The following is a 26,993-nucleotide window of genomic DNA, read 5'->3' on the forward strand; positions in this document are numbered from 1 at the left end:
GTGCAGAAAATCCTCAAGGGCGAAGGTGAACATCCGGAAGTGGTAGTGCATGTCGGCACAAATGATGTCGGAAAGAAGGGGATGAATATTCTGCAGCGTGACTTTAGAGAGCTCGGAAAAATGTTGAAAAGCAGTACCTTCAGGGTTGTTATCTCCGGTTTGCTTCCAGTTCCCCGTGCTGGTGAGAGCAGGAACAGGGAGATACGGGACCTGAACGTGTGGCTGAGGAACTGGTGCACGGGGCAGGGATTTAGATTCTTAGATCACTGGGATCTGTTTTGGGGTAAGGGGGAACTGTACAAAAGGGACGGATTGCATCTTAACAGGTGTGGGACCAGCATTCTGGCAGGCAGGTTTGCCACTGCTACACGGGTGGCTTTAAACTGAATAAGGGGGGTGGGGTGTTGAATGGGACAGTGGAGGATGGAGTTAAAGGGAAAGGGTTTCTTAAATGTGTGAGCGTAGAGACCGAAGGGTGTAAAATGAGGGTAGAAGAAATAGGTAGCAAGGTGAAAAGTAAAAGTGGCAGGCAGACAAAACCAGGGCAAAAATCAAAAAGGGCCACTTTTCAACATAATTGTATAAGGGGTAAGAGTGTTGTAAAAACAAGCCTGAAGGCTTTGTGTCTCAATGCAAGGAGCATTCGTAATAAGGTGGATGAGTTGAATGTGCAGATAGCTATTAATGTCTATGATATAGTTGGGATCACGGAGACATGGCTCCAGGGTGACCAAGGCTGGGAGCTGAACATCCAGGGATATTCAATATTCAGGAGGGATAGACAGAAAGGAAAAGGAGGTGGGGTAGCGTTACTGATTAGAGAGGGGATTAATGCAATGGAAAGGAAGGACATTAGTTTGGAGGATGTGGAATCGGTATGGGTAGAGCTGCAAAACACTAAGGGGCAGAAAACGCTGGTGGGTGTTGTGTACAGGCCACCTAACAGTAGTAGTGAAGTTGGAGATGGTATCAAACAGGAAATCAGAAATGCGTGCGACAAAGGCAAAATGGTTATAATGGGTGACTTCAATCTACATATAGACTGGGTGAATCAAATTGGCAGGGGTGCTGAGGAAGAGGATTTCTTGGAATGTACGCGGGATAGTTATCTAAATCAACATGTAGAGGAACCAACGAGAGAGCAGGCTATTTTAGACTGGGTATTGAGTAATGGGAAAGGGTTAGTTAGCAATCTTGTTGTACGTGCCCCCTTGGGCAAGAGTGACCATAATATGGTTGAGTTCTTCATTAGGATGGAGAGTGACATTGTTAATTCAGAAACAATGGTTCTGAACTTAAAGAAAGGTAACTTTGAGGGTATGAGACGTGAATTGGCCAAGATTGACTGGCAATTAATTCTAAAAGGGTTGACGGTGGATATGCAATGGAAGACATTTAAAGACTGCATGGATGAACTACAAAAATTGTTCATCCCAGTTTGGCAAAAGAATAAATCAGGGAAGGTAGTACATCCATGGATAACAAGGGAAATCAGGGATAGTATCAAAGCGAAGGATGATGCGTACAAATTAGTCAGAAAAAGCAGCATACCGGAGGACTGGGAGAAATTCAAAGACCAGCAGAGGAGGACAAAGGGCTTAATTAGGAAAGGAAAAATAGATTATGAAAGAAAACTGGCAGGGAACATAAAAACTGACTGCAAAAGTTTTTATAGATATGTGAAAAGAAAGAGATTAGTTAAAACAAATGTAGGTCCCTTGCAGTCAGAAACAGGTGAGTTGATCATGGGGAACAAGGATATGGTGGACCAATTGAATAACTACTTTGGTTCCGTCTTCACTAAGGAAGACATAAATAATTTGCCGGAAATAGCAGGGGACCGCGGGTCAAAGGAGTTGGAGGAATTGAGTGAAATCCAGGTTAGCCGGGAAGTGGGGTTGGGTAAATTGAATGGATTAAAGGCCGATAAATCCCCAGGGCCAGATAGGCTGCATCCCAGAGTACTTAAGGAAGTAGCTCCCGAAATAGTGGATGCATTAGTAATAATCTTTCAAAACTCTTTAGATTCTGGAGTAGTTCCTGAAGATTGGCGGGTAGCAAACGTAACCCCACTTTTTAAGAAGGGAGGGAGAGAGAAAATGGGGAATTACAGACCAGTTAGTCTAACATCGGTAGTGGGGAAACTGCTAGAGTCAGTTATTAAAGATGGGATAGCAGCACATTTGGAAAGTGGTGAAATCATTGGACAAAGTCAGCATGGATTTACGAAAGGTAAATCATGTCTGACGAATCTTATAGAATTTTTCGAGGATGTAACTAGTAGCGTGGATAGGGGAGAACCAGTGGATGTGGTGTATCTGGACTTCCAGAAGGCTTTCGACATGGTCCCACATAAGAGATTAGTATACAAACTTAAAGCACAAGGCATTGGGGGTTCAGTATTGATGTGGATAGAGAACTGGCTGGCAAACAGGAAGCAAAGAGTAGGAGTAAACGGGTCCTTTTCACAATGGCAGGCAGTGACTAGTGGGGTACCCCAAGGCTCAGTACTGGGACCCCAGCTATTTACAATATATATTAATGATCTGGATGAGGGAATTGAAGGCAATATCTCCAAGTTTGCGGATGACACTAAGCTGGGGGGCAGTGTTAGCTGTGAAGAGGATGCTAGGAGACTGCAGGGTGACTTGGATAGGCTGGGTGAGTGGGCAAATGTTTGGCAGATGCAGTATAATGTGGATAAATGTGAGGTTATCCATTTTGGTGGCAAAAACAGGAAAGCAGACTATTATCTAAATGGTGGCCGATTGGGAAAGGGGGAGATGCAGTGAGACCTGGGTGTCATGGTACACCAGTCATTGAAGGTAGGCATGCAGGTGCAGCAGGCAGTAAAGAAAGCGAATGGTATGTTAGCTTTCATTGCAAAAGGATTTGAGTATAGGAGCAGAGAGGTTCTACTGCAGTTGTACAGGGTCTTGGTGAGACCACACCTGGAGTATTGCGTACAGTTTTGGTCTCCAAATCTGAGGAAGGACATTATTGCCATAGAGGGAGTGCAGAGACGGTTCACCAGCTGATTCCTGGGATGTCAGGACTGTCTTATGAAGAAAGACTGGATAGACTTGGTTTATACTCTCTAGAATTTAGAAGATTGAGAGGGGATCTTATAGAAACTTACAAAATTCTTAAGGGGTTGGACAGGCTAGATGCAGGAAGATTGTTCCCGATGTTAGGGAAGTCCAGGACAAGGGGTCACCGCTTAAGGATAAAGGGGAAATCCTTTAAAACCGAGATGAGAAGAACTTTTTTTCACACAGAGAGTGGTGAATCTCTGGAACTCTCTGCCACAGAGGGTAGTTGAGGCCAGTTCACTGGCTATATTTAAGAGGGAGTTAGATGTGGCCGTTGTGGCTAAGGGGATCAGGGTGTATGGAGAGAAGGCAGGTACGGGATACTGAGTTGGATGATCAGCCATGATCATATTGAATGGCGGTGCAGGCTCGAAGGGCCGAATGGCCTACTCCTGCACCTAATTTCTATGTTTCTAAATATCAAAATACATTTGGATTCAATTTTTTATTGTCATTGCACTTTTCAGTGCAACAAAATGGTTTAGCCGTTTCCAGTGGTGAATATGAAACAATTAAAATTAAGGTTACTATTTCAGAAAGTAAATATCAAAATTTTCAGTGGTGAATGTGAAACAATTAAAATTAAGGTTACTATTTAAAATATGTAAAATAGGTTAGAGAAAATGGCATGCAAATAATTGTCAGAACATGAATTGCATTGCTACACATGACAATAATTTCTGAAGTGAAGTTTTTGATATTTATTAATACTGGGGGGATGTGCTCAATGGCCTTCTTTGGTGTTGAACTTATTTTGGCTGCGTACTCATATTATTGGGTCTGTTAAAATTCTTTTCAAGAAAATCAGCTCTAGTTTCTCAAGCTTTTTTCTCTGAATTCAATATTTGTCATGCTGGAGTTAGCCATAGATACTAGAGATGTGACCTCTACACGTGCACAACTTTACAAGCCTGTAGCAATTACCGCTACTTACCCCATCCTGCAGAATGGTATCCCTCAGCACAAGGCACACACTCATAACAGCAGGTGTGTAAGGAATATGCATTCTTCCTTTCTCCGGGTTTACAGGACCGGGAACAATTGGAAATCACAGCCTAGTGGAATGATACAAATTATTGATTCATCAAACTCTCATTGCTTTAATGATTGAATTTCTGTTAACCCAGTATCCTCCCCAATAGTTTCCCTACCACTGACGTGAGGCTCACCAGCCTATAATTCCCTGGGTTCTCTCCACTTCTCTTCTTAAGTACAGAAACAACATTAGCTACACTCCGGTCCTCCGGGAGCTAGCCTGTGACTGGAAAAGATACATAGATCTTCATCGAGGCTTCCACACAGTTCTCTCTTGCCTCTCTGAATAACCTGGGATAATTCCTATCAGGTCCTGAGGATTTATCCACCTGATTGCTCTTCGAGTGCCCCAACAACTCCTCCTTCTTGATCACATACAGCCTTTGCATAATTAGTATTCTCCACACGGATCTCATTATCCTCCATGTCTTTCTCTTTGGTGAAAACAGATGCAAAATACTAGTTCAGTACCTCACGTACCTTGACTGTAAGCACACATTACCCCACCCCCATTTATCCTTGAGCAGTCCTACATTTTCCCTGGTTATCCACTTGTTTTTAATATCGTGATAAAAACTTTAGGATTTTCTTCAACTCGACACCAAAGCTATTTCATAGTTCCGTTTGGCCCTTGCGATTGCCTGCTTGAGTTCTTTCCTCCTTTATTTATATATCTGAAATGCCCTGTCTGATTCCAACCTCTTACACCTTGCATGCAGCTCCTTTTCTTTTTGACCAAATTTGCATCATCTTTGGTCATCTAAGGCTCCGTTACTTTGCCATCCTTATCCCTACTCCTTACTGAAACATGCAGGCTCTGAACATTGGTCAACTGGCCTTTAAACAACTCCTACAAGTCAGATGGTCATAACAATTGGTCACTGTTTACTCTCCCGAGCTCTTGCCTAATAACATTATACCTTGCCTGAATCCAATTTAGCACTTTCCCTCAAGCTCCAGCCTCTCCCTATTCGAAACAATTTTCAAACTTATAGAGTTGTGATTGAGATTCTAAAGAGACAACAAAATGTATTGATGAGGACAGTGGGAATGAAATAATCTGCATACATCTTTGTCAATGCCCCACATGGAAGGTTGGTCCAATGACTTGCAGCCCATGGTTTCTAGGCAAGATTGACAAACTGACCCCACAGCTCTTGACAAACTAGTTCCAAGATCAGGGAAGGGAGCAGATGGTGATGGAGGAGGGTTTTAGTGATTGGAAGCCCGTGAGCAGTGGTGTAACCCTGCAGTCAATGCTGGGGTACACTAACAGGATACGATTTCACATGCTTTCGCAATATCACGCTATAGCCTATGACTATTTCCACGTGGAGAATAGTCATAGGCTATAGGGTGATCTTGCTCAATTAGTAAGATGGGCAGACCAATGGCAGATGGAATTTAATCTTGAGAAGCAAAGTGATGTATTTTGGAAGGATTAATAAGGATAGGATAAACATAATCAATGATTCGGCCAAGGGAGTATTATGCCACCAAAGGATATTGTTGTACAGGTCTAACGATGCAGAAAGATGGCAGCACAGGTAGATAAGATAATAAAGAAAACATGTGAAATACTTGCCTCCATTAGATGAGGCATAGAATATGAGAGGCGAGAGGTTATAGTGCAATTTTATAAAACATAGTTCAGGCCACCGATGGAGTACTTGCACTGTTCCAGGGAAATGTTGTGATTGCACTGGAGAGCATGCAAAGGGGATTAACCTGCCTGTTTCAGGGGATGGAGGAAGGGACTTGATGGGCTGCGTCAGTTTTGTGGGAGGGACGGAATGGGCTGCGTTTGTTTTCATTGGAGCAGAGAAAGCTGATGGGAGACTTGATAGAGCTAGAGGTGTTTAGAGAGGATCTGAGGCTGAATATTTTCACCAAGAGCATGGTTGGAATCTAGAGTGCACTGCTTGAGATGGTGTTGGAAGCAGGTACTCTCTCAACGTTGACAAAGTATCCAGACCAGCGGAAGCTTCGACAAGGTATCTGAGGACTAAGTGTTAGTAAATCGAATTAGTATGGATTGACAAGGATGGCGTCAGGACTCGAGGGCCTAACCTATAGGGAGAGGTTGAGCAGGCTAGGACTTTACTCCTTGGAGTGCAGGAGGATGAGGGGTGCTCTTATTGAGGTATACAAAATCACGAGAGGGGTAGATTGAATAAATGCACAGAGTCTCTTGCCAGAGTAGGGGAGTCGAGAAGCAGAGAACATAGGTTTAAGGTGAGGGGGGAAAGATTTAATAGGAACCTGAGCGGTAAGTTGTTTGGTGTATGGAAAGAGCTGCAGGAGGAGGTAGTTGAGACAAGTACTATTTCAACTTTTGAGAAACATTTAGATAGATACATGGATAGGACCGGTTTAGTGAGATATGAGCCAAATGCAGGCAGTTGGGACTAGCGTAGATGGAATATGTTGGTTGTTGTGAGCAAGCTGGGTCAAATGGCCTGTTTCCACACTGTATTGACTCTATGACTCTAGATGGGTGCTTCATGGTCAGCATGGATACGCTGGACTGAAGGGCCTGCTTCTGAGCTGTATCTCTTAATGATTAAGATTTTTTTAAATCAATTGTTCAATTAAGCCGCACATCAATGTTAATTCCAACCTTTCCGGTGCTTTTGAAGGCGTCATTGTAAATATGTATATTGTTATCCTGGAGTCTGTATTCTCCAACGGTTTTAAACTTGGTAAACTCATCATGCATAACCCATTGTATGAGGTCATATCCAGTTATAGAATCCCCAAACTTGTCAAAGTAAAACTCTCCTGAACCTTCATTGAAATGCATCGTTTTTAATGCTTCCAGTAACTGTAAAAAGAAGACAAATTATTATTGTACTAACCATTTCAGCAAGATTGGGAATTGAAAAGCTTGATTTCATGATTGGCAGCTAAACTAGATAGCTGTCATGTGACAAAAAGCACTAACACACGTAACTATTGCCAATTTAGTTACTGTGGGTTCAATCTCCCTATCATGTACCTATAGTAAATGGATCGATTGCAATCATGTATTGTCTTTCTGCTGACTGGTTAGTTTGCAACAAAAGCTTTTCACTGTACCTCGGTACACGAGACAATAAACTAAACTGAAACCCAGTGATGAATGCACATGTTTATCCCTCTAAGGACAATTTACACTAAAAGAGCACGCTTGACTGGATAGTGTCAAAGTGACAGATATAATAATGCTAAATTAACTATTTTTACACCATCGTGCAAAGTTACAAATTTGGTTTGCAATATATTACCAATCTTACAAAATATTTCAAGGCCGTGAAATAGGTCAGGATTTTTGATTTAAAAAAACATTTTACAAAGATTTTGATAAAAATTGGTAGCATTATTTTTGGCCTGTGTGCAATGCATCGAATTAGTCATCTATATCAAACATGCATCTTGACCCGATAGCTCTGAGTTAGCGGATAATTAAGGCATTTACTTAGATTCGCATTGTGAAAATCACTGATATTCAAAACGACATACAATGCAAGCCAAACATGAGAATGTGCTCACTGCTGTACAGTTATAAGATTATTTAATCATTACATTCATGGTCAAGTGAGAATAGCTTACAGCAAATAAAGAAAAATAATAGACTGAAAATATCTACCTTCCATGGTTGAAAATCAAGGTTTTTCTCACAAGCCCCTTCTTTACATTTTAGAAGATTCCTTAGACCATAAGCAATTGATTTAGTTGCCAAATATACTGCATAGGTGACACCTAACTCGATATTATGACTTATATCATCTTCATCTATATCTGACAAGCCTTCATTTGTTTTGTCACAATCCACAGGTTGTATCAGTTTCTTGGACTCTGGAAACGGGCACTGCGGTGTGTATGCATTGCACGTTTCTGTGTAATTGTTTAATTGAGTTGAACAAATGGAATGAAGTTGCTTGTATTTTTCAATGAACTTGTTAAATCCTCGAGGTGGTGTCCTTAGGTTTCTTAAATGTGTCAAAAAGCCAGGAATGCATCCAGTCTTAAATGAGAAACCCATAATGTTTCCTACTGTTTTTATATTCTTCATCTTTGCAACTCCTCTGGACATGGACCAAGCATCACTGGCAATCCATGTTCGATTGATCCCCCGCCGGATGATTTCGTTGAACAGTTTAACAACAATTGATTGTTTCGCAAACAGAACAATAACACTTGCATTGGGGGTTTTTTCAATTTTTGAAATCAGGTTCTCTATCCGATCGTGACTCTGGATATCACACACGTAAGTGGGAATCAGTTCCTTGAAACCAATACAAACATTGTGCTTCTGTGCATGTGAAACAAAGTCAGTCACTGCAGACTTGCCGTATTCATCATCAGTTGCGATAATCCCAATCCAGTTCCACTTAAAATAGCTGACAAGTTTGGCCAAAGCCTTCGTCTGATGGATGTCACTTGGCACAGTGCGTAAGAATGACGCAAATCTCCCCTTGTTACTGAGAATGGAAGCAGATGATGCAAAACTAATCTGGAAAGCAATGGGAATGAAGTTCAATTAACTTTACAGTACATGAAAGCAAATATTAGGTGCACACAGAACATGGAATTTCACCTGTGAAGATGTGCAGGTGAAGCACCTGTATAGTACATAAAATTCTTGCATGAAGCAATAGATTAGTATTCCATGATCTCTGCCTGATGCATGGTGCACACATTAATGAAGGGGTAATAGCTGCCCATTGATGTACGTACATATAGTTGCACCACATCCTTCTGCATTACTTAGCAGAATGCTGCTTTGTCTCAGAAGTTCAAAGGATGATTGTTAGTTTTGGCGGTTAAACTGAGCATAATTAGGACAATTGTATAGACTGTACTTTAACGTGTAGTGGAGGCAGATATGATTGTGGCATTTAAGAGACCTTTGGAAAGGCATATGGGTATGCAGGAAATGGGAGAATGTGGGATAAACATAGAAACATATAAAATAAGTGCAGGAGTAGGCCATTCGGCCCTTCGAACCAGCATTGCCATTCAATATGAACATGGCAGTTCATCCAAAATCAGTACCCTCTTCCTGCTTTCACCCCCCATATCACTCGATTCCGTTAGCCCTAAGAGCTATACCTAACTCTCTCTTGAATACGGAATGGATCATGTGCAGGCAGATAAGATCTGGTCTTGGATCATGTTCGGCACTGACATTAGGGCCAAAGGGCTTGCTCCTGTGCTCTACTGTTCTATGTCCCATGTTCTACAAAAAGCTGCCGGTATTTGTCATTTAAGCAGCAGTCACTCTGGGAGTTCCACAAATGCATTGTCAAACATATAAAACCTACACCTACTGACACTTTTGGAAGGCTAAATCAGTGAGTTCACCACACAGGTGTACTATTAGACCCCATGAAGGTTATCCTCCTGCAGGATGCTGTTGAATTCACTGGGTTTGTATAGCAATGGATTGGCAGTCAAAGAGAAAGGTGAATATCTATTTAAACTATTTAATCTATAATCTAATCTATTTAAATTATTTCACTTTCATTTTTATGATTTCAATTATTTAAATTGTGTTTGTTTTCAAATTGAACTATTTTCAGTAATTTGTTTTCTTTTTTTTTTGCTTCTGCTTTACCTTTCAATCTGCTGGCTCGAAGGGCCGAATGGCCTACTCCTGCACCTGTTGTCTAATCTAATTTTCCTTTCTGTCTCAGTATTTCAACCTCTGTGCCTGATTTGATCATTAATCCATTCCTTCAAATTTCTATTAGTCCTACCCCAAGTATTAAATGGCATTGATGAACCAAACACACTGCTTGCTAGTTACTTAATTCCCACATGTTCTTTCTCCCTTTCTGTAACATTATCAATTCTTAAGAAATATGTGGGTAAAGATACTTTAAACTGAAGGGTGCAGTGAGCAAGTCCTACTGCAGGTAAATACAGGTGGATGCCCTACTGAACAAGGGGTCACAGTTTAAGGATAAGGAGGAGGTCTTTTAGGACCGAGATGAGAAAATCATTTTTCACACAGAGAGTGGTGAATCTCTGGAATTCTCTGCCACAGAAGGTAGTTGAGGCCAGTTCATTGGCTATATTTAAGAGGGAGTTAGATGTGGCCCTTGTGGCTAAAGGGATCAGGGGGTATGGAGAGAAGGCAGGTATGGGATACTAAGTTGGATGATCAGCCATGATCATATTGAATGGCGGTGCAGGCTCGAAGGGCTGAATGGCCTACTCCTGCACCTAATTTCTATGTTTCTATGAACGTATAAAAGAAGCATGCATCTTGGAAGACTATAACAATAGTTGCAAAATGTTTTACGTACCTGAGGCATGAGCATTACATTAAATATTCTTGCTATAGGAATTGACAGTTCAGAATATGCTTCGCCCACTACTGCTTTCACAGTTGTCTTGTAGTCAGTGTAGTTGCAACGAACCTCCAGAAGATTGCCCGTGGAATTTGACTTAGAAAGTAACTTCATTGTAGCTATGATGGCCTTGGAGGCATCGGAACATGAGTCATATATTTCATATCCAAGTTTAATACCATTTAGTAGTGAGGAGTTGTTTATCATTTCAATGGTGTGTATCATAGCCTGGACCCAGATAAAGGACTGGACATCAAATCTTTAAAAGAAAAAAAACATTATTAATTGCTGAGCTTTGAAAAGGTTAATTCTCTGGCATGGTATAACCAGAGTGTGTTTTATGGTAATCCAGAATGTCAAACGGAATTGTTGAACAAATTAAAATATAAACATTTATTTACATTTTAGGCATATTTATCTATTATTCGTTTATTTTGGGGGATATGGGCTTCACATAAGTCAGCGTATGTTGTCCATGCAGGTACAGACCTTGTGGTCAACCTCCATGCTGTCAGGTAGGTCTCCCTTGAAATTAGTTCCCTGATGAAGAAGATCTGCTGATGGAATTCATGACAAACATGTTGTATGACTTGAAGAGCACTCATCCTGTAAATGCACAGCGTTCCATCATGTTCCGAACATGTTTCTGTGTAGAGCGATCGTGTAGAGTAATATGTTCACAGGGAGGTTGGTGGGTATGTGGAATAAAGGGCCTGTCCCACTTGGCCATCATTTACGCGACAGGCCGGTAGTCTGGAACGCGTAACGTCATTTGAAGATAGACACAAAGTGCAGGAGTAACTCAGCGGGATCGGCAGCACCGCTGGAGAGAAGGAATGGATGATGTTTCAGGTCGAGACTCTTCCTCAGTCTGAAGAAGAGTCTCGACCCGAAATGTCACCCATTGCTTCTCTCCAGAGATGCTGCCGGTCCCGCTGAGTTACTCCAGCATTTTGTGTCTAACTCCAATCGTCTTGGCCCAATTCTGGTAGTTGGAGTGGGGGAGATCCGGATCCGCAACGGCCGTGAGCCCCAGGTCGGTCTCAGCGATCATTTCCATGCTACTGCTGCTGTTGGAGGTGAGACGTTGCGCCGCGCCAGGGTCTTGGGCCTGTCCCACTTTGGCCATCAGACCAGTGGCGTGCGAAGATTTCATGCAGGACGAAGTTCATACTCTTCCACGCCACTCCACATTCCTCCACACCACACCATGCACCCATCCTGTGCTATCCGCTCGCTACCCACACACTACTCACACGCTACCCACACGTTAGCAGGTCGCGTAAATGGCGCGCGAATGACGGCCAAGTGGGACAGACCCTTAAGAAGTTGGATGAAGTAGTTGAAGCAGGTCCAATAACAACATTTAAAAGACATTTAGCGGTCATAGATATAAAAGGTTTTGAAGTATATGGGCCAAATGGATGGAGCATAAAGTCATAGTCATTCAGTGGGAAACAGGCCCTTTGGCCCAACTTTCCCACACCGACCAACATGTCCCACCTGCAGTAGTCCCACTTGCCTGCATTTGGCCCAAATCCCTCTTAATTTGTCCTATCCATGTACTTGTCTAATTCCTTCTTAAATGTTGTGATAGTCATGGCCTCAACTACCTCCTCCTGCAGCTTATCGCGTACACCCACCACCCTTTATGTGAAAAAGTTACCCCTCAGATCCCTAAAAAATCTTTCCCCCTTCATCTTAAACCTATACCCTCTGGTTCATGATTCACCTACTCTGTACATCCACCTGATCTTATTCCTTTCATGATTTTATAGAACTCTATAAGATCACCCCTCATCCTCCTGCACTCCAGGGAATAGTCCCAGCCTACTCCACCTCTCCATATAGGTCAGAACCCCAAGTCCTGGCAACATCTATGTTTATATCCTTGCCGTCCAAGATGGATAACAAGCTCATGAAGTGTGTGGGGCTCTGCACATCCCTTTACAACTCGATCCTCAACTACCTCATCGACTTCCTGTAATTAATTGTCACAACACTCCCTCCTCAATAACCATCAGCACAGGAGCACCTCAAGACTACATGCTCAGTCCCCCGCTCTATGTACTCTACACACACAATTGGGTAGCCGGACGCAGTTCAAACTCCATCTTCAAGTTCGTTGACAACATCAGCGTTGTTGGACGAATTACAGATGATGATAAGTCAGAGTATAAGAGGAAGATCAATCATTGCCCAAATGGTTCCAGAACAATAACTCCCCTCAACATAACCTTACTCTCAACATTAGGAAGACAAAGGAAATGATTGTGGACTTTGGAAGAGGGATGAGGATACACACACCTATCTTCATCTAAGTGACAGTGGTGGGGAAAGTCAAAAGCTTCAAATTCCTGAGCGTGTATATTTCCGATAATCACTCCTGGACCCAGCACATTGATACAATCATAAAGGAAGTCCATCAATGCCTCTACTTCCTCAGAAGATCGAGGAGATTCATTATGTCAATTAATACTCTCAAACATCTCCAGGTGTACAGTAGAGAACATATTGACGTTTGTATCATGGCCTGGTTCAGTAACATGAATGCTGAGGAATGAAGAACTGAAATCTGGAGCAACAAACTGTGAGGATTGTAAAATGATATAAATAAGCTGGAGAAATAAGTATGATTGAAATTTAATACAAAAAGATGTGAAGTATTACATTTCAGCAGAAAGGATAAGTAATGACAGGATAAACAAGAGAACAATATTAAAGGGTCTGCAACATAGAAATGTTGAGGTATGTACAGTACGTAGATTGTTTAAAGTAGAACACTGGCTGGGAAAGTAGATAAAATAATATTTGGATTGTGAACTTTATAGAGGCAGAGATTTCTTCTAAAGATATTCCTTGGGATCGATTTTAATTTAGGGATATTACAAAGCAGGGAAATCATGATGAATCTGTATATGAAACTAGTTTGGCCAATCCTTCTGAAAAGGTGTGCAGGACAGAGTTAATGGAATGATGAGCTTTAAGGGCCTGTCCCACTTGGACGACCTAATACAAGACCCTAGACGAGTTGAACAAAATGTCAAGGTCGTACTACGACCTACCTACGAGTAAAAAAATGTCAATTTTTTCCATGCCGACCATTTTTTTAACTTGTGGAAATTTTTTATCAGGCTGGAAAAAACGCCGCGACCTACTTGAGGCCACGAGTATGCACAGACCACTCACGAGCATGAAGGAGAGTTACGAAGACCTCCTACGACCTCGTGGCGACCATGCTGCGAGTATGAGTCAAGGGCAAACTCGCAGAGGTCGCCAATTAGGTCGTGAAAGTGGGACAGCTGCTTTACTAGCTGGAGCATTGTTCTTCTTCTTATTATAAGTTGAGGAGAGGTGCAATAGAACTTGAAAATCATGAATGGTTTAGAAAGAGGAAAATTAGAGAAACAGTTTAACAAAGCAGAAGGATCAAGACAGAAGAATAATAGAAGGATAGAATAAAGGTGAAGCAAAATAATACTGAGGAAAAGTGCAGCATATGCTTCGGGTCTAGATTATTACTGCCTGCTTGGATAATGGGGTCACATTCAATTGTGCCGTTCAAAAGGGTACCAGGTGAATATTTGAAAATAAAATAATTTCAGTGCAATGGGAACACTGCACTGGGCCTGCACTCGTTGGAGTTTAGAAGGATGAGGGGACACCTCATTGAAACTTGCCAAATAGTGAAAGACCTGGATAGAGCGGATGTGGAGAGTATGTTTCAACTAGTGGGAGAGCTTTGGACCAGAGGTCATAGCCTCAAAATAAAAGGATATACCTTTAGAAAGGAGATGAGGAGGAATTTCTTTAGTCAGAGGGTGGTGAATCTATGGAATACATTGCCACAGAAGGCCAAATTAATGGAAATTTTTAAGACGTACAGTAGGTTGATAGATTCTTGATTAGTATGGGTGTCAGAGGTTAAGGGGAGAAGGTGTGAGAATGAATGTTGAGAGGGAAAGATAGATCACCCATGATTGAAAGGCATAGTAGACCTGATGAGCTGAATCGCCTAATTCTGCTATAACTTATGAACTGCGGGAAAGTGAGACAAGCCAAATTGTTGTTGCAGAGTGCTAATGACAACGCACGGCCTCCTCTTGTGCTGTAAACTTTCTTTGATCACGAAGGGGCACAATGGATTTCAAAAGCACCAGAAAGATTAAGTTTATGGATGGATGGTGCTTTATCCTTGTGTAGGGGGCGCTGCTCTGGCAGCAGCCATGTCAGCAGCGCGTTAGTTTTTTTCAACCTTTTTTTATTTTTTAGTATGTTTTAAAGTATGTATTTTGTGTTTCTTTGTGTGTTTTGTGTGGGGGGTGGTGTGGGGGGGTAAGGGGGAAACCGCTTCGGTCGCTTTCTCCATGGAGAGGCGAGTTTTTCCAGATCGCCTCCCCCGTGGCCTAACATCAAGGATCGACGCGGCCTTTCCCAGAGACACGCCCGGGGCTTCAGCGGCGGGCGCAGCCTGGAATCTCGTTGTGGAGCGGGTGAGCCCTCGCTGGGGCTCGCTGGAGGGAAGCACTCTGTTTAGCTGGCCCGGGGCAGCCGGCAGCCTGAAGTCGCAGCCTGAAGTCGCGGTCTGCAGAGCTCCAGCTGGTGCGGCGTCTACAACCCGGGATCCCTCGTGGGGGACCCGGGGGAAGAAGAAGCCATCACTGCCGGCCCGCGGCCAACTTCTACCGCAGGGGGCCGGCATGGACTCACCATCACCCCTGGAGGAGAGCTTCGACCGCCGGCCCTGCAGTCTGCGGTGCTTCTGGCTGCGGCGGAGTCTTTAAATCTTGACCGATCGGCCTACACCATTTTAAAGCCGCGGTCTCCGGTGAGGAAGAGCCGATCCTGGACTGACTCTGGACTCTGGTCCTGTCCACGGGGGGGAAATGGAGGAGGACTGGCCAAATTTTGTGCCTTCCACCACAGTGATGATTGCTGTGGTGGATGTTTGTGTTACAGTTTTATTGTGGTTGTGTGTTCTTTATTGCTGTACTGCTGCTGACAACCCAAATTTCCACCGACCCTGGTTGTGTGGCAATAAATTACATCTATCTATCTTATTGTTACATGTGCACACCACTGTGAAATTCATTTTGTATAGATCACACATGCGCAAGTCACCATATTTTGACACCATTTACAAAAAGTCCAAAGTCCATGCCTTCAACGTGTTGGAGTGGCTCCTGATCCAGGTAAGCCTCAGGTTGCTGAAGGGCCTCCTCGTTGCCCTTGAACGGCTTGGCACGTGAACGGACATTCCTCTCCTTGCCTGACCGCCTTTGTGTGCCACAAGTGCCTCCTGCAGCCGCCCTTGAAGGCTGGATGCAATGCTCCAGTCCCTCTCCCACCGTCCTCCTGCTCCCATCCATCATTGCCACTCCCTTCTCCTCTGCTCCCTGGTCTTCAAGGCATTCTAGTGCTCCCAGCTTTCCCCTGTAGGCTGTGACCCACCGGGTCTTTCTTCGCCGTGGCGAGCTAGGTCTGGTGTCACGGGTGGCTGCGGGGGGCTCGGCGATTTCTCCAGACAGGCTGCGGCCTGCTGGGTTCATCCTTCATCTGGCCACCGGGTCTCCTGGGCATGTTCCTGGCTCCATGGCATCCTAGGAATCTTCTACTGCTGCGTGGCATCTCGGGAGCCATGGTCACCAAAACCTGAGGATCTCATGGATTGTCCAGAGATCATTTTAAATCACCATTATATTTGGGTCTTTCTGCCTTTCTCAGGAGAACCCATTCAGTGGGATGTTGCAGTGCAACTGGAAGTCCACTGAAGATTAAATAGGCTAGCAGCTTCTAGCCAGAAACAAGTAGCTAGACTCATCTGGAATTATTTACAGTAAATGTTTTCATTTGTAGAGTGAAGTAGTCCATTCAAAATGCGTCAATTTATAGTGCAATGCCAACAGCTCGCTGGAAACTGTGCAGACTGTACTTGTTTCTTAGCATTACAACGGTTATAATACGTAACATCAACATTAATACCATTTTCGCAAATACGTCTCCCAAAACGTGTAGATTCAGCTAATGCCCACTGTCACCTCTGTTGCCAAACACTAGCAATGGTTGAACTGCAGAGGCATTTCCTAGAATCTGCATTTTAATTTTTACCTGAAACTTTATTTGCATTGAAATCATCAACCGCTAATCAACATAACAACCTTGATGTCACCCGATGAGAAATATTGCTTTAATCTTAACCATCGTCTGTGCAATTTAAAATTGCCTTGTTTTCTCTCTTTCACTGACCTGTTGAGAAGGGTCTTTGACCAGAAATATTAACGTTGTTTTTCTTTCCACAGATCCAACAGATTTGCTAGATTTATTTTTTTTTTTAAACATATCTCATATAAACAAGTGCCTTATGTAGCTGTTTGAAGTCCATCTTTATCATTTGACTAAATAAAAATGTTTTTATTTTCTGAGTAATTCTCATTTATAATAATCCCTATGTGACAAGTGATTGTTTTTGTAATTTTCCATTTCGTTATTTGAAGAGTTCAAAGCAGCAAATGACTTGAACCATTTGCGGTGAATAAATTACAAATATAACAATGCTATCTTCAACCTTGAAAAAGGTCTCATTGACAGAAAGCTGGATTCATTCTTATGTGTCTACCTCCTCAGAGAGAACCCAGCCCATGGTAACAGAAGTGAGGTGATAAAACTATAAAAATGCAGTCTGATTTTTTCGAGGCCTTCATCATCATGCAGAAGTGTAGGATTACTCCACAATGTTTGCAAGACCAAATTTTAATTTCCAGTAAGTGTTTGCTTTTGTTGTTTTTGTTCCATACTCTATGAGATAAACTATAGGGAGTTCATGAATTGTGCAGTCACCTGTTCAGAGGAGTTAAAGTTTGGCATATAGTAATGTAAAAGTTTAAAGATATGTTCATGCTTGTCAGCTTTTAAATTTCACAGATGGTTCAAATATCATATTACTGCGCAATGTTATAATTTTGTTCAAAGTTACTCTAACTTAAAAATAAAATCAATGGTTCAATGACTAAATTTGAATCTTTATTGTCACATATACTTAGGTGCAGTGAAATGTTTTTTTTTGGATACAACATGGTAAAATCATATAGCAGACCATACTTTGGCAGTACACAAGAGTCGCCATGTTTCTGGCCCTGACAATGTTACAAAAGGTTCATCAAACTGTTTTATTCTTCTGCTTACAACACCGAACCAGGCCGACCGCCGCATATGGCAGCAGGCAGCACCCTCCGGGTCCCCGAAGCATTCCCAGCGCCTCCCCACCAGGCACCGCCTCCTATAGTTTATATAAATTATGTTAACCGAGGCAATGCATAATTTTGCCAATGTTTTACCTTATACATATCCCCCAAATAAAGAGAAAGGAAAAGCACCAGAGACCTGGGTTCGATCCAGGCTATATGGGTGCTTGTCTGTGCGAAGTTTGTATGTTCTCCCCGTGACCTGCGTGGGTTTTCTCAGAGAACTGGTTTTCTCCCACACTCCAAAGATGTACATGTTTGTAGGTTAATTGGCTTGGTAAAATTGCAAATTGTCCCAAGTGTAGGATAGTGTTAATCGGCAGGGATCGTTGGTCAGTGTGAACTCAGTTGGCCAAAGGGCCTGTATCCGCTCTGTACCTCTAAACTAAACTAAACTTAACTAAAGAAAATCGGAGAAGACAAATATATTACAGTAGTTCTGGCCAGGATTCATCTATCTCCTGCTTGTGGTCATTATGGCCATTTAATATGCATTGATTTTGCACCTCTTTAAATCTTCCAAAATTGACATCTTGCAACATTTTTATGAAAAGCAAATTGTAAGTTTTCATTCACCGCACATTTTGGCTTTTAAGCCCAGTTTTGCACAGTAAGAGCAGAACCAATCGTTGCTATACAATTGCAATAATTTGCAGAAGCCTGTTCACTGAACAGTGAATAAATATCAAAGTTATTTAAAGGAGTTCATATTTATTCAACAACTTAGCATTTCAACAATAGGCACTATTTCATAAGCTATCATCTGTCAGGAAGGATAAAGTCTGGAATTGCATGTCATTGAATCATTGAACCTTGCAGCCTGTAACCTTATTAGTACTTTTGGCATTGTATGACTGCAAGTTTTATACCTCTCGTGAAGATTTAACATGTCACAGAGCTATATAGCATTGAACCAGATCTTTTAGTGGAAGTTGTTCATGTCAACCAAGTAGTTTAACCAAGGTAGACCCACTTGCCAATGGCTGACCTGTGTTCATTTTCTACTCATATACTTATCCAAGTGCCTTTTAAATGTAATAAATGTGTTAGACATGTTGTTATGAAATACCGGAGAGCGTAAGTAATGGGTCAAATGAAGACTGAAAAATAATGGAATAGATCGGGCCGTACAACTATGTAAATGGTCTGTAGTGTGACCACGGTTTGGTCCAATTACTTTTGAAGCCTCACCAGACACTATTTTCATTTTGTCGATCAATTGCAGTTTCAGGAAAGTAGCAATTAATAAATCAAAGCATTGGGGTCAAGGAAAGAGCGATTACGTCGCGGCCCTGTTGCCACCAATCTTTCCACCACCACACACAAGAAGCACGAGAAGCGACAAGACAGACACCATAGTATGCAGATGCCGAGAAGTGTGTTCAACTCGGGCTGAACAACTTCTAATCTTGTGTGTGGACACGATACGAAGAAATCAAAACATTAAATCTTATTCAAAATTGTTTATATGCACGAGAATGTACTATTTAAAAGTGCTTCTTTTATCATGGTGATACAGAGTTGAAAATACCTGATATTTAGTTTAAATGTGCTGTTTCATAACGTGTTTAAATAAAAACAAATGGCTTTCATTTTGTGGATTTAAGTAAGCGAATCGATAAGTCAACAGTTCAGTGCCAGGTTGATAGTGCTTTAATAAAAAAGAATCGGACCTGAAAACTGATCTCACGTTCCATTTATGATTACTTCCACATCATAGTAATGACACAAAAATAGGATAAATCTTCCATTCCTTAATCTCCTGAATGTAGCCCCAGTTTTTAGTGACAACAAAAGACAAAGTTAATATAGATCTGAGCAATCACCCCACATATAGATGGAAATATTCAACATGCAAATTGACTTTGGGAATGTCAGTGAAAGTGGTAAAAATGGGAAATGAAATTGTTTTTTTTTTAAATCAAAATTTGAAATCAAACATTTTAAATCAAAATATTTGAGCAGCCAAAAATTTTCTTTTGACGTCCAATAATCAGATGAATCTGCCTCATTGGCTTTCTTTTTGTCAGCTTAGATTTCTACACGACAAGTGAAACTTTTATCAATTGAAATCTAACCGATACAGACCCATTTTTGTTAATGACACTTTATGGCGATAAAGAAATTAAAAGCAAGGACAACAAAACACTTACCCTGTGCATTCTAGTGGGTCAGGTTTAAGGTGATTTAAATTCGTCACCTGCTGATGCACTGGAAATAATCCCCCAAGGATGATATCTCCTGGGCATTTGGCTCCCACAAGATCATCTACTACAGTGCATGCTCTCACTGAACAGCACAGAAAGAACCAACCCCAGGCACAGGCAGTCTTCGCAGTGTACATGGTCCTTAGGAAATGGTCGCAGCCTTTTATGCAGCTAAATAAAAATGCAAATACAACAGCAGAAAAACCCTTTTGAAAACTAAGAGGCTTCTTTCCTGCAACCTTGACGATGTTTTCTCACTGATATGTTTGAGAGGCCATTAAAACAGTTGTCTCCTTCGATCTTGGGCACAGTCAAGCCACACCCTTTACTGGCAGTGTTATGCTGAAGGGTTTTCTGTGTTTCTAAATGTTGTGCAACTTTTACTTTGACAGGTATGTTCAGGCAGGGATTTATACAGCAGATTAATTAATTATCATGTGGAAAGATATTTTTCACTTACTTCCTGCAATGTCACTTAGGCTTTGTAACTGTTACTGCGTATTTGATACAATTGGATAAATATTGATGCCATTTTAGAATGCTGAAACAGTGATTTAATTTATTGTGTGTGAAGCTTAAGTAATAAACTGTAAGCCATGTTGTTAAAATTGAGATCAATTATGTACAATTACCTGTGCAGTGTATCGGCAGCCTCTATTCCTTTGAGTGGTAACAAACTTTATTGTGTACAAAGATGTGTGTACAATTCTGGTCTCCTTGCCCAATAAAGATTGTAATTGCCATTGATCGAGCACAGGAAGGAAAATGGTTGCAGTAATAGCTAGTATGCCTCAATGAGAAGAGATTGAATAAACTGGGACTGCATTCATAGTTGAGAAGAATGAAAACTTTGAAACTTACAACAGTCTTAAAGGGCTTGGCAAGCTGGGTGTAGGGAAGTCACAGCAGGATCTTGTTTAACTGGGCAAGTGGACTGAGGGATGGCTAATGGAGTTTAATGCAGATAATTGCAGGGTGTTGTATTTTAGGAAGTCAAACCAGGGCAGGACCTTCACAGTGAATGGTAGGTGAATGTAGAACAGAGGAAAGTTGGGACGTTATGTCCTTGGGACTTTTTATTGGGGCTCTACGATTCAGAGAAATGTCCTTATGTTGTACCAGACGTTGGTGAGGCTACATTTGGATATAGGTTTCAGGTGAGATGGGCGAGACTTATTAGAAACCTAAGGGGCAATTTTTCTCACTCAGAGGATGATGGATATGTGGAATGAGCTGCCAGAAGAGGTAATTGAGGCAGGTACTATAACAGCATTTAAACAACAGTTGGATGCATGGATGAGAAAGGTTTAGAGGGAAAATGGGGCTAGCTTAGATGGGACATCTAGGTTGGCATGCATGAGTAGGGCTGAATGGCCTTGTTCCGTACTGCATGACTTTATGACTGTGGCTTTTCCTGATTGAGGAGTCTAGAGGACCATTGTTTTGGAGTAAAGAGTAAGCTGCTTAGGTCTGAGGTGAAGAGAAAAGTCTCAGTAGATGGTAATCCTCTGCCGAGGAAGGCTCTGGAAGCCCAAAAGTATTTAGAAAAGAGATTTAGAGATCCCTGGATATTATGGGAATCAATGGACATGGCGATAGTGTTGGGGTGAATAAAACAAGCTAAATTGGTTGGGTGGCCTATACCTGCTCTTATTTGTCATGAATCTCAGTTTACACTGCCTGGGAGGTATTCATTGATTATGAGATGTCCATGGTGATGAGGGCCTAACCTTAAGCCTAACCCTGACAGCATGTCATCTATAGCTGGCATGCAGTCATAAAAATGCTTGCGGGGCTAGTGCAGGAGCAAATAAGAAGTTCCTACCCAGGTCAATATGTACCATCTCATTGTGTGCTCAACACATATAATAAGAACTCAGGTACAAGGATAGGAAAGGTTTAGTGGGATGTGGGGCAAATGCAAGTGGTGGGAGTGTAGATGAGGCCTCTTGGTTGGCATGGGCAAGTTTGGCCAAACGGCTTGTTTCCATGCTGTATGACTACAAAGAGACATTTCTTCTTCCATTATTCCATTTAACCCACAGTGGGTCTGAAGTGCGCTAAAGTGAAGTTTAACTTCAGGTTCATTATTGTCACGTGCAGTGAGATATAATAAAAAGCTTTTGTCTGTTTGCCATTCAAATCAGTTAATACTATATATGAATACATTGAAGCCAAGCATAAGTCCGACTGGTAGAGTGAAGAGAAAAATACCAATGTAGAATATAGTTTCTCAGTATTTTAGTATGACAGTTCCAGAAGACAAAGTCTAATGCATTCTATGGGCAGGTCGGAAAATCAGGTTTGTACCCAAGCTGATCTAGCTGATGGATTGAGAGTTCAGAAGTCTAATAACAGTAGGCAAGAGGATATTTCTGAGTCTGGTGGTACATGCTCTCAAGCTTGGTATCTTTCGCCCAATGAGAGCAGGGAGAAGAAGGAATGAGGGTATTGAATGAGGGTGTGTCTTGATTATGTTGGCTGCTTTCCCGTGGCAGTGCTAAGTGTACATGGAGTCAATGATGGGGAGGCTGGTGTGTGTGATGGACTGGTTTACATCTACAACTCTCTGCAATTTCTTGTGGTCTTGAGGAGAGCTGTTCCCAAAGCAAGCTGTGATGCAACCTGGTAATGTGCTTTCTCTGGTGCATCTGTACAAGGTAAGAGTTATTGGAGACATGATAAGTTTCCTTGGTCTCTTGAGGAAACAGAGATATTAGGTTGCCTTTTGGCTGTAGCTTCAAAATAGTCGGTCCAGGGCAGATTGTTTCTTTACTATCTACATCAAGGAACTCAACCAATTGCACTTTGGCACTATTACTCTGATTAGGGCATGTACTCCTGATGTCGATAATTAGCCTTGCTGGCATTGAGGGAGAAGATGTTTTCCTGACACTATGTCATTAAATTCTCCAGCTCCTTCCTGTACTCTGTCTTGTTCTTGTTTGAGATCCAGCCACCACAGTGGTGTCATCTATTGATGGAGTTAGAGCCGAATTTGTCCACAGAGTTGTGAGTGTACAGTGAGTATAGTAGGGATCGGAGAAAGCATCCTTGTGGACAATGGTGTTGAGAATTATTGTGATTATTGTGGAGGATGTGTTGCTGTCTATCCTCACTGATTGTCGTCAATGTGTCAGAAAATAGGGGACGATAGTTACAAAGGAGGCTGCTGATTCCTAGGTCCGGAAGTTTGGAGATAAATTTGGATGTGATTAAATCATGTGGCCCATCCTGTTTCATAGAAACATAGAAAAATAGTAAATAGGTGCAGGAGTAGGCTATTCGGCCCTTTAAGCCTGCACCGCCATTCAATATGATCATGGCTGATCATCCAACTCAGTATCCCGTACTTGCCTTCTCTCCATACCCCTGATCCCTCTAGCCACAAGGGCCACATCTAACTCCCTCTTAAATATAGCCAATGAACTGGCCTCAACTACCCTCTGTGGCAGAGAGTTCCAGAGATTCACCACTCTCTGTGTGAAAAAAGTTCTTCTCATCTCGGTTTTAAAGGATTTCCCCCTTATCCTTAAGCTGTGACCCCTTGTCCTGGACTTCCCTAACATCGGGAACAATCTTCCTGCATCTAGCCTGTCCAACCCCTTAAGAATTTTGTAAGTTTCTATAAGATCCCCTCTCAATCTCCTAAATTCTAGAGAGTATAAACCAAGTCTATCCAGTCTTTCTTCATAAGACAGTCCTGACATCCCAGGAATCAGTCTGGTGAACCGTCTCTGCACTCCCTCTATGGCAATAATGTCCTTCCTCAGATTTGGAGACCAAAACTGTACGCAATACTCCAGGTGTGTCTCACCAAGACCCTGTACAACTGCAGTAGAAGCTCCCTGCTCCTATACTCAAATCCTTTTGCAATGAAAGCTAACACACCATTCGCTTTCTTTACTGCCTGCTGCACCTGCATGCCTACCTTCAATGACTGGTGTACCATGACACCCAGGTCTCGCTGCATCTCCCCCTTTCCCAATTCCCAATCCACCATTTAGATAATAGTCTGCTTTCCCGTTTTTTGCCACCAAAATGGATAACCTCACATTTATCCACATTATACTGCATCTGCCAAACATTTGCCCACTCACCCAGCCTATATCCAAGTCACCTTGCAGTCTCCTAGCATCCTCCTCACAGCTAACACTGCCCCCCCAGCTTAGTGTCATCCGCAAACCTGGAGATATTGCCTTCAATTCCCTCATCCAGATCATTAATATATATTGTAAATAGCTGGGGTACCAGCACTGAGCCTTGCGATACCCCACTAGTCACTGCCTGCCATTGTGAAAAGGACCCGTTTACTCCTACTCTTTGCTTCCTGTTTGCCAGCCAGTTCTCTATCCACATCAATACTGAGCCCCCAATGCCATGTGCTTTAAGTTTGTATACTAATCTCTTATGTGGGACCTTGTCGAAAGCCTTCTGGAAGTCCAGATACACCACATCCACTGGTTCTCCCCTATCCACGCTACTAGTTACATCCTCGAAAAATTCTATAAGATTCGTCAGACATGATTTACCTTTCGTTAATCTATGCTGACTTTGTCCAATGATTTCACCACTTTCCAAATGTGCTGCTATCCCATCTTTAATAACTGACTGCTTTAATAGCAGTTTCTCCACTACCGATGTTAGACTAACTGGTCTGTAATTCCCCATTTTCTCTCTCCCTCCCTTCTTAAAAAGTGGGGTTACGTTTGCTACATGCCAATCTTCAGGAACTACTCCAGAATCTAAAGACGTACAGGTTAGTAGGTTAATTGGCTTATGTAAATTTTAAATTGTCCCTAGTGTGTAGGATAGTGCTAGTGTACAGGGTTATCGCTGTTTGGTGTGGACTTGGTGGGCCAAAGGGCCTTTTTCTACGCTGTATCTCTAAAGTCTAAAGATTGCTAATTTACCTAATCACATATAAAACAGCAAATATTTGCGATTGAATGTAAAAATGAGGGTATCTACATGCAATATTACAGGGGAAACTAATATCGGTAATTGATGCAGTAATTGATTTAGTTATCATTACAGAAAGGATGTGGAGGCTTTGGAAACAGTGCAAAAGGTTTACCAGAATGCTGTCAAGATTAGGTGGTATTAGCTCCAAGCAGTTAGGACAAATGTGGATTGTTTTGATTGGAACACTGGAGGATGAGGATCATCCTGATAGAAGTAGTTAACATTATGAGAAGATTGAGAGGAAAACATTTTTCACACAGAGAGTGGTGAATCTCTGGAATTCTCTGCCACAGAAGGTAGTTGAGGCCAGTTCATTGGCTATATTTAAGAGGGAGTTAGATGTGGCCCTTGTGGCTAAAGGGATCAGGGGGTATGGAGAGAAGGCAGGTGGAGGATACTGAGTTGGATGATCAGCCATGATCATATTGAATGGCGGTGCAGGCTCGAAGGGCCGAATGGCCTACTCCTGCATCTATTTTCTATGTTTCTATGTTTCTATGAATAGATTGTCAGAATCTTTTTTCCGGTGATGGAAATATCAAAGACTTGGAGGGCTTAACTTTAAGGTGAGTGGGGCAAAGTAAAAACAAGATGTGCATAGAAACATAGAAAATAGGTGCAGCAGCAGGCCATTCGGCCCTTCGAGCCAGCACTGCCATTCAATATGATCATGTCTGATCATCCAAGATCAGTACCGCATTCCTGCTTTCTTCCCATATCCCTTGATGTCGTTAGCCCTAAGATATATATCTAACTCTCTCTTGAATAAAGAATAGCATGGTAATTTTTTTACATGCAGGGTGGTGGGTGCCTGGAATATGATGCCAAGGCCGGTGGTGGAGCCAAATACAATGGGGGCATTTTAGAGATATTTTTCTTAGACAGATGGATATGTGGGAATAGAGGGATATAGATCATATGCATACCTCTTTGATGACCCACAGATATCTTTGATCGGTCTTTACTGTCTTTATCTTGCACTAAACGTTATTGCTTTATCATGTATCTGTACACTGTAAATGGCTCAATTGTAATCCTGTATCGGCTTTCCGCTGACTGGTTAGCAGGCAACAAAAGCTTTTCACTGTACCTCGGTACACGTGACAATAAACTAAAATGAGCTGAACATATGCAGGCAGATGAGTGGTTTATCATGGAATCATGTTTGGCACAGGCATTATGGGCCAAAGGGCATGTTTCTGTGCGAGACTGTTCTGTTTGAGATTCCTATAAGCATTCATATAAGCAGTTGAATGTAGAAATCCAAAGTTACTGTTAGTGATATATTATTCCCCTGGTCTAACCTTTTCTTAAGCAATATTGGGAACCAGATTGAATACAACCTAAAGAGGGGGATTTTTTTGTTAATCTTTTTGCTCGTTAATAAATAGGGATTTTCCCACCATATGTTATGGGTGAAACAATAATTGTCTTTGAACGAGTTTCTAGATTTGAGTGGAACAGCCACTGAACAAACTGATTAAGTGTCTTGCTTGTTGCAGGATAGAGATGACTGTCATCTCCATGTTGCCACCAAACAAATTTTACTTCGGAGTCACGTGAGTGACTACGTGAAGCCCGCTCAGTGCGCAGGTGCGGCATTATCGTCCAGCTGTGCACACGCGGCCCAGCGGGAGTCGGGCGCTCCCGCAAACCAGCCTGAAATGAGGAACGTTAGGTAAGTACCTACCTTAATCGGGCCTTGTGTTTTTTGCTCCAGGGGGAGCAAAGCAGCAGAGGAAGCGGCCCCCGTTCGACTCCAGCGAAGGAGCCGACAGTGGAGGGGGATAGGCGCAAACGGGACCGCACACGCTGCGGACCACTGACAGGGAGCTGCGCTGATGCCAGTCCGCTGAACAGCTGTTCGGTTAACAGCAGCGGACCGGAGGGAAATTTGAAAACCCGACCGGCACCCCTGCAGACTCCTGACAAGGAGAATCGCCGCCCGGGAACCGCTAGAATGCCGCCCAAAAACGTCAGGCAGCCTCTAACTACAGGTAAGACAAAACCTTACCAAAAATATAGGTTCTACAGGAACCAACTTCCTCCAACACTGGAACAGGCGGGAGACAGCAAAAACAAATATGTCTGTCTCCCCAAGCCAGAGGAGGTCAT

At 42.3% G+C, this 26,993-nt stretch overlaps 1 protein-coding gene across 1 annotated transcript in view; it reads right to left on the reverse strand.

Annotated features, from left to right (window-relative positions):
• Positions 1-22,977, reverse strand: part of LOC129697669 (G-protein coupled receptor family C group 6 member A-like) — a 30,658-nt gene extending 7,681 nt beyond the window's left edge. The window contains exons 1-5 of the mRNA XM_055636378.1: positions 19,860-22,977; positions 10,421-10,724; positions 7,684-8,622; positions 6,748-6,951; positions 4,027-4,147 (exon numbers count right to left, since the gene is read on the reverse strand). Coding sequence (XP_055492353.1) covers positions 4,027-4,147; positions 6,748-6,951; positions 7,684-8,622; positions 10,421-10,724; positions 19,860-20,050 — 1,759 coding nt within the window. The 5' untranslated portion in view covers positions 20,051-22,977. The remainder of the gene's footprint in view (positions 1-4,026; positions 4,148-6,747; positions 6,952-7,683; positions 8,623-10,420; positions 10,725-19,859) is intronic.
• Between the last annotated feature and the right edge of the window lie 4,016 nt (positions 22,978-26,993).

Source organism: Leucoraja erinacea, chromosome 5, assembly GCF_028641065.1.
Source record: "Leucoraja erinacea ecotype New England chromosome 5, Leri_hhj_1, whole genome shotgun sequence".
Classification (NCBI taxonomy): Eukaryota; Metazoa; Chordata; class Chondrichthyes; order Rajiformes; family Rajidae; genus Leucoraja; species Leucoraja erinaceus.